This window comes from Orbicella faveolata, unplaced genomic scaffold (genome assembly GCF_042242905.1).
Source record: "Orbicella faveolata isolate gen_17 unplaced genomic scaffold, um_ofav_v1 contig_24, whole genome shotgun sequence".
Classification (NCBI taxonomy): domain Eukaryota; kingdom Metazoa; phylum Cnidaria; class Anthozoa; order Scleractinia; family Merulinidae; genus Orbicella; species Orbicella faveolata.
Genome location: NW_028301552.1, coordinates 30,354,143 through 30,365,000, shown reverse-complemented (window position 1 = coordinate 30,365,000; position 10,858 = coordinate 30,354,143). Strand labels below are relative to the sequence as shown.

At 37.8% G+C, this 10,858-nt stretch overlaps 2 protein-coding genes and 1 pseudogene across 2 annotated transcripts; all 3 read right to left on the bottom strand.

Moving 5' to 3' along the window:
* Window positions 1–751: 751 nt before the first annotated feature.
* LOC149111276 (octopamine receptor beta-1R-like) lies at window positions 752–2,736 on the bottom strand (annotated as a pseudogene).
* A 2,041-nt stretch (window positions 2,737–4,777) lies between these two features.
* LOC110052061 (octopamine receptor beta-1R-like) lies at window positions 4,778–6,381 on the bottom strand. The gene has a single exon (XM_020758190.2). The coding sequence runs from the start codon at window positions 6,071–6,073 to the stop codon at window positions 5,204–5,206; it is 870 nt and encodes a 289-aa protein (XP_020613849.2). The 5' UTR covers window positions 6,074–6,381; the 3' UTR covers window positions 4,778–5,203.
* Window positions 6,382–7,670: 1,289 nt separating this feature from the next.
* LOC149111275 (octopamine receptor beta-1R-like) lies at window positions 7,671–10,326 on the bottom strand. Its single transcript, XM_089292897.1, has one exon. It carries the CDS (start codon window positions 10,056–10,058, stop codon window positions 9,153–9,155), a length of 906 nt encoding a protein of 301 aa, XP_089149023.1. The 5' UTR covers window positions 10,059–10,326; the 3' UTR covers window positions 7,671–9,152.
* Between the last annotated feature and the right edge of the window lie 532 nt (window positions 10,327–10,858).

Genomic DNA, 10,858 nt, shown 5'->3' with positions numbered 1-10,858 from the left:
TTTCTTCTGACATATTCCTTGTACAATCGTCTCTTGGAAAGGTCCCTGATATATTGCGTACGTAATTTCTACAATCTTGGTATACGAATAAGAAGCGATTTTTCTAAACATTTAACTATAAAAAATTGCGATGAAAAATTTCTAAGCATATTGAGAAAGTTAAAAATTTGTCGTTTTTTAACAAATTTTTAACTTTCTCGATACGCTTAGAAATATTTTATCGCAATTTTTTATAGTTAAATCTTGGTATAGTTTGTTAAAATGTAAGTGGGAAAAATAGCAAAACGACACGCTAAACAATTACATGCTCATAATTGATCATTTTTTGAGTTTCTGATCCAAGAAAAAATATTCTCTTTTTCCTTTATCGTCAGTTATTGCAATCAGGAGCTCCGGTTTTAGGCTTGGCTAAATGTATATATTAAGCTATTGATAAAACCGCGGAATTCCAGCCCTAGGAAAAACCGTCATTGAACACGTGTAAAACTACGATGACTTCACTGTGACGATTTCGATGACGTAATGTTTGATATCATGTTTGATTATTTTGCTGTCATCACATCGCTCGTATTTTCCCTCGACATTTTTCCTTGCTGACCAAATGACTTATCTGTTATCTCATGGACTACTATGTTAATTTTTGATAGCAGACATTACTACAGTTTCTTCAGTTAGGGTTTCTCAAGATCTACTGCTTTAGTTCCAACTTATTAACTAATGACAACTCTACAAACCTTAACGAGCCATGATACTCCATTTGTCTATTTATTAAATGTTTTTACTACAAGCGGTGAAACCACCAGACGTTATTTGTACAGCGTTTTTAATTCACGCTTATTTGTAAACTTGCTCTTGCTTAAATATATTCTAAGTTGCAATCGAAATCATTTAGACCAGTTACTTACACTGCAAAAGAAAAAAAACTCCATTATCTTTTGACATTGACATATTCCTTTAATTCTTCTTAACTTCTCTGTTGCGACTGCTACTGAAATCATTACTTGGTATTTGAACAGCTTTCGACTGCTACGCAGGTATTGGCTTTTACACTGCAAATTTGCAAAAGATCACGTACCTTAAGGAAAAACCAAAATTCTACTTCATGTAAAATATCTAAGAGACTTAAAGTTCACAGAATGTTTTAAGTCCGCCAGTGTTTTTTTCCCCTTGATTCAATGTTACCTTAAATCCATAAGGACTGACTGTCGCTTCTCGAGTTTTATTCAAGTGACAAAGATTGTTTTAAAAGGAAAAAAAACTGTCAACAATGACAATGTCTATCTAATGCCATCCTCTTAAGTTCGTTTTTCGTGTCTTTCTTCAAAATAGCGAAAACCAGCGGATTCACCGCCGAGTTCATGATAAAAAGAACGTGAATAAGGTTTGTCAAATTTTCCGAAGCGACACAAAGTTTGAAAACGAAACAGAAGCAACGATAGTTTCCTCCGATGTGACACAGCACGAAAAGCAAAATAATTAACACAATCATTTTCACTGAAGCTTTCTTCTCCCTCTGCTTCTTTACTGTTGGTACATTTTGCTGTGGCTTGAAATTAAACCTGATCTGAGCCAAAAGCAGCGATTTCTTTTGCGAAATGTCTCTTGCTATGAGGCAAAGACGACCGGTGACAAATACAAACAGCACGCTTGGGATAAGCTGGAAGACTGCTACTCTGAATGTCTCGAAGATAAACGTAAAAGAGGCATTGTTATTAGAATAAGTGAAAATTGAAGGTAATGTGAAGAGGACTAAAGGTGCGATCCAAGCTGAAGCCAGGGATATTATTAATCGTTTTCCTGTCATGAATACGTTGTATTTTAAAGGCATCGTAATTGCAAGGAACCTGTCTGCTGTCAAGGCACATAAGTTTGAAGATGAAGAATATAAAAAGGTATGGCTGAGTTTAAACCAAAGCCCCGTGTGATCGATGGGTAACTCTTGGAAGAAGCTTGAAATGAAAAGCGGTGGGAAGTAAGTCAATCCAACGCACAAATCAGCCAATGCTAGCGACAGGACAAACCAGTTTGTTGTAACATGCAATCTTGCTCTTGTGATTATCAAGTACATTACAAGTGCGTTTCCCAAAACGGTTACGACGGTGAAGAACCAACCGAGAATAAAAAACCACATCTTCAGCTTTAAAAATCGATTTACGTAAGAAACATATATAGTTAAAGAGTCAATCACTATGGAATTCACTTTGAGCGATCAAACAAGGTCCGAAGTTCAGTCTGTAGTCAAATCGGTTGATGAAGCGGTCCTCGTTAACTTTCTCAGGATTTCTGGGCTGTTGAAAAGCCCAAATGTTGAAGTCTTTTTCACTGAAAAACGTTAGTGTTTCTTTAGGCTTCAATACGCTGTGGTGAGTAAGAAAGAGCCAATGCAAGATTAGGGCGCATTACAGAGTTCTAACACGTGCCTGTTTATAGCCCGTGCAGTTTCCAGATAATATTGAGAATCGTAAAATAAATTGTATCTTTAATATCGCGTATGTTTTATGCTGCCAGCTGTTGTTTGGCGTAATTAGTTATTGACATAAAGGTGTCAATAATAGCCAATAGAAACTCCTAAAATCTTAACTTTTTAGACACGTTTACGTTAGAACGTGGCTTCAAGGACCCGCTCTTTTGTTAGGCTCCTTTTTTATAAGTCGATTTCTTCCAGTCTAATCGATCGCAGCATAACAGGACAAGACTATTATTTTGTTACTGGCGAAGGAAGCATTTTAATGTATAAATCTGCTTTTCTTAGTAGGCGTTACCAAGCGGTGGAAGGCTATGACGTAGCTTGATTTTGGGAAATATCCGATCGTACTACGTCAGTGGTGTTATTTTTCATTCCTATACAAATGAACTACCAATTAAAGCAAGAAATTTAACATCCTTTAACCTGTTGAGACCAAAGAAGCCATATTATATGGCTAGCTCCGTGAACGGGGAAGACGAACCAAATCCTGCGCTCTGATTGGCTACCCGAGAGAGCAAGATGACGCTATCTTGCCCGCTCGGGACTACCCGCTCTGTCACGCAAGAAACATTTCCACGAAAAACTTATATAAGAACCTTTATTGACCAAGCTTGATCCGTTAAGGTGGCTGGATGTTAGCCTCGTCTCTTTTAGGCAAGTTTATAGATCTCGACTCCGTGTCTGTCTGATAAAGAGGAAAAAAAGCACTTTGTCAATATCCACCCATATTGCCCTAACGCTCGGTCAATAACCCATATATGTCATGTTTGCCGACTACGTTGCTCATTATATTGTACGTGTTTGTATTTTTCCTTGACGTGTGTCGTGAAGACAAAATGGCCGGTCTGTTATCTCATGGAGTATCTATGCTAATTTTCAGTATCAAAAAATTGCAGGTTCTTTAGTTAGGGTTTTCATGATCTAGCGCTTCTTTACAATTTGTTAACTAATGTCTACTCTACAAATCTTTACGAGCGATAATACTCTGTTTGTCAATTAACGTTGTGTCTTCTTAAATTGTTATGACTACGAGCGATGAAACCACTAGACATTATTTGTAAAGTGTTTTTCATTAACACTTAAGGCTTAATTGTGAACTTGCTTGTAAGTTGCGATCGAAATAATTATATCAGTTACTTACACTACAAAAGAAAAAACTCCATTATATCTTTTACTGTAACATTGACATTTTCTATTAATTCTTCTTAACTTCTCTGTTGCGACTGCTACTCAAACCATGACTCGATATTGGAACAGCTTTCGACTGCTACGCCAAGGTACTGGCTTTTACACTGTAAATTTTTTGAAAGATCGCGTACCCTAAGGGAAAAACAAAATTTTACTTTATGTAAAATATCTAAGAGGCTTAAAGTTCACAGAATGTTTTTACTGTACCAGTTTTTTTTTTCTTTTAGTGTGTTCCTGATTGCACCTTAAATTCAGGAGATCCATAAGAACTGATTGCTGCATCTCAAATATTATTCAAGTGACTAAGATTGTATTAAATGGAGAATTACTGTTAACAATGACAACGTCTATCAAGTGACATCTTCTTAAGTTCGTTTGTCATGTCTTTCTTTAAAACAGCGTAAACCAGCGGATTCACCGCCGAGTTCACGATAAACAGAACGTGAATAACGTTTTTCAAATTTTCGGAAGCGACACAAAGTTTGAAAACGAAACACAAGCAACGATAGTTTCCTCCGATGTGACACAGCACGAAAAGCAAAATAATTAAAACAATCATTTTCACTGATGCTTTCTTCTCCCTCTGCTTGTTTACTGTCGGTACATTTTGCTATGGCTCGAAATTAAACCTATTCCATATTCCATATCTACACGCGCCAATGTATTATCCTCTATTTTATCACTAATGATCATTTCCAGTAATAACGTATAATATGCGCGGATATTATAAGGCATTGATAAAACCGGGCTGTTTTAAAAGGATTTCCAGCCCCGGGAAAAACTGTCATTGAACATGTGTAAAACCACTATGACTTCACTGTGACGATATCAATGACGTAATGTTTGATATCATGTTTGACTATTTCGTTGTCATTATATCGCTCGTATTTTTCCTTGACGTATGTCTTGCTGATCAAACAACTGATCTGTTATCTCATGGAATAGTATGTTAATTTTTGATAGTAGACATTACTACCGATTCTTCAGTTAGGCTTTTTCAAGATGTACCGCTTTAGTTTCAACTTATTAACTAATGACAACTCTACAAACCTTAACGAGCCATGATACTCTATTTGTCTATTTATTAAATGTTTTTACTACGAGCGGTGAAACCACCAGACGTTATTTGTACAGCGTTTTTAATTCACGTTTATTTGTGAACTTGCTCTTGCTTAAATACATTCTAAGTTGCAATCGAAATCATCACAGGACAAAAGAAAAAAAACTCCATTATCTTTTAGCATTGACATAATGATTCTTTTAATTTTTCTTAACTTCTCTGTTGCGACTGCTACTGAAACCATGACTCGGTATTTGAACAGCTTTCGACTGCTACGCCGAGGCATTGGCTTTTACGCTCTAAATTTTTTGAATGATCACGTAACCAAAGGGAAAACCAAAATTTACTTTACTTACTTACTTAATATCTAAGAGGCTTAAAGTTCACAGGATGTTTTAAGTCCACTATTTTTTTTCCTTGATGTGTTCATTGCTACCTTAAATCGTTTGAGTCAAGTGACAAAGATTGCATTAAATGAAGAAAGACTGTCAACAATGACAATGTCTAACTAATGCCATCCTCTTAAGTTCGTTTTTCATGTCTTTCTTCAAAACAGCGTAAACCAGCGGATTCACCGCCGAGTTCACGATAAAAAGAACGTGAATAACGCTTTTCAAATTTTCGGAAGGGATACAAAGTTTGAACACGAAACAGAAGCAACGATAGTTTCCTCCGATGTGACACAGCACGAAAAGCAAAATAATTAACACAATCATTTTCACTGAAGCTGTCTTCTCCCTCTGCTTCTTTACTGTCGGTGCGTTTTGCTGTGGTTTGAAATTAAACCTGATCTGAGCCAAAAGCAGCGATTCCTTTTGCGCGATGTCTCTTGCTATAAAGCAAAGACGACCGGTGACAAATACAAACAGCACGCTTGGGATAAGCTGGAAGACTGATACTCTGAATGTCTCGAAGATAAACGTAAAAGAGGCATTGTTATTAGAATAAGTGAAAATTGAAGGTAATGTGAAGAGGACAAAAGGAGCGATCCAAGCTGAAGCCCGGGATATTATTAATCGTTTTCCTGTCATGAATACGTTGTATTTTAAAGGCATCGTAATTGCAAGGAACCTGTCTGCTGTCAAGGCACATAAGTTTGAAGATGAATAATATAAAAAGGTATGGCTGAGTTTGAACCATAACCCCGTGTGATCGATGGGTAACTCTTGGAAGAAGTTTGAAATGAAGAGAAGTGGGAAATAAATCAATCCAACGCACAAATCAGCCAATGCTAGCGACAGGATAAACCAGTTTGTTGTAACATGTAATCTTGCCCTTGTGATTATCAAGTACATTACAAGTGCGTTTCCCAAAATGGCTACAACGGTAAAGAACCAACCGAGAATAAAAAACCACATATTCGCCTTTAAATGTCGATATATTTAAAAGACTCAATCGCTGTGGATTCCACTTTAAGCCGGTGTTCAAACAAGCTCCCAAGTTCTGTAGTCAAATCGGTTAAAGAGGCGGCCCTCTGTTGTCAACTTTCTGAGGATTTCCGGGCTGTTAAAAACACAGATGTTGAAGTCTTTTTCACTGAAAAACGGTAGCGTTTCTTTAGGCTTCAATACGCTGTGGTAAGTAATAAAGAGCCAATGCAAGATCAGGACGCATTACAGAGTTCTAACACGTGCCTGTTTATAGCCCCTGCAGTTTCCAGATGATATTGAGAATCGAAAAATAAGTTGTATTTTTAATATCGCATATGTTTTATGCTGCCAGCTGTTCTATGGAGTAATTAGTCATTCACATAAAGGTGTCAGTAATAGCCAATAGAACCTCCTAAGTTCTCAACGTTTTAGAAACGTTTACGTTACAACGTGGCTTCCTTAAGGAGGCTGTTATAAACAACACTCGAGGACCAGCTCTTTTCTTAAATTCTTTTTTATAAGTCGATTTCTTCCCGTCTAATCGATCGCGCCTTAACAAGACAAGACTATTATTCTGTTAAACGAAGAAAGTATTTGAATGTCTGCTTTTCTTAATAGGCATTGCCAAGCGGTGGATATATAAACGATAGTCTCCATTTGGCGCGAAAATATGCTCGGATATTTGTCCCCGGAGATCATCTGTTCCGAGAAGCGAACAGTTTTCCGAGAGCGTAGCTCGAGGAAAACTGTGAGCTTTGAAGACCAGGTACTGTCCAAGAACAAAAATCCGAACATACTTTCATGCCAAATGGAGGCTATTGTGTTTGTTATCCTTCAAATATTTTTCACAAGACACGCGGTTTTTAAAACTGGGCAATATCCTGGGATATTCCCCAATTTTAGCTGGGGAATTTTCGGTCACGTGACGTGTTTAGACCAATCGCGCGCGAGCGAAAATATTTGATGGATTATAAGTAATAACATAGCTATGACGTCCTTGAGTTTGAGAAATATCCGATCGTACTAAGTCAGTGGTGTTAACTGCATTCTTTACAAATAAACTGCAAATTAATGCAATAAATTAAACATCCTTTAACCTGCTTGGATCAAAGAAGCCATATTATATGGCTAGCTCCGTGAACGGGCAAGATGAACAAAATCCTGGGCTCTGATTGGCTACCCGAGGGAGCAATATGGCGCTATCTTGCCCGCTCGGGACTACCCGCCGCGTCCCGCAAGAAACATTTCCCCGAAAATTTTGTAATAAATCTTTTATTGACCAAGCTTGTTCCGTCAAGATGGCTGGATGTTGGCCTCGCTCTTTTTAGGCGAGTTTATGGACCTGGACTCCGTGTCTGTGTGATAAAGACGGGAGAAAAGAACTTAGTCAATATCCAGCCATTTTGCCCTAACGTTCGGTTAATAATCTATATATATCATGTTTGACTATTTTTCTCATTATGATTATATTGCTGGTATTTTTTCTCGACGTGTGTCGTGCAGACAAAATGACATGTCACAAAATGACTGATGTGTTATCTCCTGGAGTACCTATGCTAATTTTCAATACAAGAAAAACTGAAGGTTCTTTAGTTAGGGTTTTCATGATCAAGCGCTTTGTTTACAATTTTTTAAACTAATTTTACTCTAGGAACCCTTGCGAGCCATAATACTGTGCTTGTCAATTAATTAACATTGTGTCTTCTTAAATTGTTATGACTACGAGCGATGAAACCACTAGACAGTAAAATAATATTGTACAGTACGTTTTTCATGAACGCTTAATTGTGAACTTGCTTGTAAGTCGCAATCGAAATAATTATATCAGTTACTTACACTACAAAAGAAAAACTTCATTATATCTTTCATTGTAACATTGACAAATTCCTTTAATTCTTCCCAACATCTCTGTGGTGACTGCTACAGAAAACATCACTCGGTATCGAACAGCTTTCGACTGCTGCGCCAAGGTATTGGCTTTTGCACTGTAAATTTTTTGAAAGATCACGTACCCTAAGTCATATTATATGGCTATCTTCATGAACGGGCAAGATGAACCAATCCTGCGCTGTGATTGGCTACCCGAGAGAGCAAGATGGCGCTATCTTGCCCGCTCGGGACTACCCGCTGTGTCCCGCAAGAAACATTTCCTCGAAAATCTTATATGAAATCCTTTACTGACTAAGCTTGATCCGTCAAGATGGCTGGATGCCCTCCTCGTTTGTTTTAGGCGAGTTTATGGACCTGGACTCCTTGTCTGTCTGATAAAGACGGGAGAAAAGCACTTGATTAATATCCAGCCACCTTGCCCTAACGCTCGGTCAATGACCCATATATATCACGTTTGACTATTTTTGCTCATTATAATTATATTGCTTGTATTTTTCCTCGACATGTGTCGTGCAGACAAAATGTCATGTTGATTTCCGACTGATCTGTTATCTCACGGCATAGAGTACCTATGCTAATTTTTCCATAGAAAAAAAATTGCAGGTTCTTTAGTTACAGTTTTCATGATCGAGCGCTTTCTTTACAATTTGTTAACTGATGTCTACTCTAGAAACCCTTACGAGCCATAATACTGTGTTTGTCAATTAATTAACGTTGTTACGTCTTAAATTGTTATGACTACGAGCGATGAAACCGCTAGACATTATTTGTACAGTGTTTTTCATCAACGCTCAATTGTGAACTTGCTTCTAAGTTGCAATCAAAATAACCATATCCCTTACTTCCACTACAAAAGAAAAACTTCATTATATCTTTTACTGTAACATTGATATATTCCTTTAAATCTTCTTAACTTCTCTGTTGTGACTGCTACTGAAACCATGACTCGGTATTTGAACAGCTTTCGACTGCTACGCCAAGTATTGGCTTTTGCACTATAAATTTTTTGAACGACCACGTACCTTGAGGGAAAAACAAAAGTTTACTTTATAAAAACTATCTAAGAGGCTTAAAGTTCACAGAATGTTTTTAGTCTACCACTGTTTTTTTTCCTTTAAATGAGTTCATTGCTACCTTAAATTCATGAGATCGCCGCTTCTCAAGTTTTATTGAAGTGTCAACGGTGACAATGTCTATCTAATGCTATCCTCTTAAGTTCGTTTTTCATGTCTTTCTTCAAAACAGCGTAAACCAAAGGATTCACCGCCGAGTTCACGATAAAAAGAACGTGAATAACGTTTTTCAAATTTTCCGAAGCGACACAAAGTTTGAAAACGAAACAGAAGCAACGATAGTTTCCTCCGATGTGGCACAACACGAAAAGCAAAATAATTAACACAATCATTTTCACTGAAGCTGTCTTCTCCCTCTGCTTCTTTATTGTCGGTGCATTTTGCTGTGGTTTGAAATTGAACCTGATTTGAGCCAAAAGCAGCGATTCCTTTTGCGAGATGTCTCTTGCTATGAGGCAAAGACGACCGGTGACAAATACAAACAGCACGCTTGGGATAAGCTGGAAGACTGATACTCTGAATGTCTCGGAGATAAACGTAAAAGATGCATTGTTATTAGAATAAGTGAAAATTGAAGGTATTGTAAAGAGCAGTAATGGTGCGATCCATGCTGTAGCCAGGGATATTATCAATCGTCTCTCCGTCATGAATACGGTGTATTTTAAAGACATCGTAATTGCAAGGAACCTGTCTGCCGTCAAGTCACATAAGTTTGTTGATGAGGAATATAAAAAGGTATGGCTGAGTTTGAACCATAACCCCGTGTGATCGATGGGTAACTCTTGGAAGAAGTTTGAAATGAAGAGAAGTGGGAAGTAAGTCAATCCAACGCACAAATCAGCCAATGCTAGCGACAGGACAAGCCAGTTTGTTGTAACATGCAATCTTGCCCTTGTGATTATCAAGTACATTACAAGCGCGTTTCCCAAAACGGTTACGACGGTGAAGAACCAACCGAGAATAAAAAACCACATCTTCAGCTTTAAATGTCTATATAGGAAAAAGAACATGTATACTGAAAAGACTCAGTCGCTATGGAATCCACTTTGAGTGTTCAAACAGGGTCCGAAGTTTTGTAGTCAAATCGGTTGATGAGGCGGTCCTCTGTTGACAACTTTGTTAGGATATCGGGCTGTTTATAAACACAAACGATGAAATCTTTTTTACTCTGAAAAACGTTGGCGTTTCTTTAGGCTTCAATACGCTGAGGAGCCAGTACAAGATTAGAGCGGGTCACGCAGTTCTAACACTTGCCTGTTTAGCTTGTCCGCGAAGAAAAACAAGCCATCCGCAGCCTGTGGAGCTTCCAGATAATATTGAGAAGCGTGAAATAAATTGTATTTTTAATATCGCATACGTTTTATGCCGCCAGCTGTTCTTTGGTGTAATTAGTTTTTAACTTAAAGGTGTCAATAATAGCCAATAGAAACTCCTAAGTTCTCAACTTGTTAGACGTGCACGTTTACGTTACCACGTGGCTCCTTTAAGGAGGCTGTTATAAACAATACTCAAGGACCCGCTTTTTTGTTAGACTCCTTTTGATAAGTCGATTTCTTCCAGTCTAATCGATAGCGGCGTAACAGGACAAGACTATTATTCTGTAAAACGAAGAAAGCATTTTAGTGTCTGCTTTTTTTTAGTAGGCATTGCCAAGCGGTGGATATATATAGACAATAACCTCCTTTTGGCGCGAAAATATGCTCGGATATTTGTCCCCGGATATTTTCTATTCGGAGAAGCAAATAGTTTTCTGAGAGCGTAGCTCGAGGAAAACTGTGAGCTTTGAGGCAGAGATAGTGTCCAAGGCCAA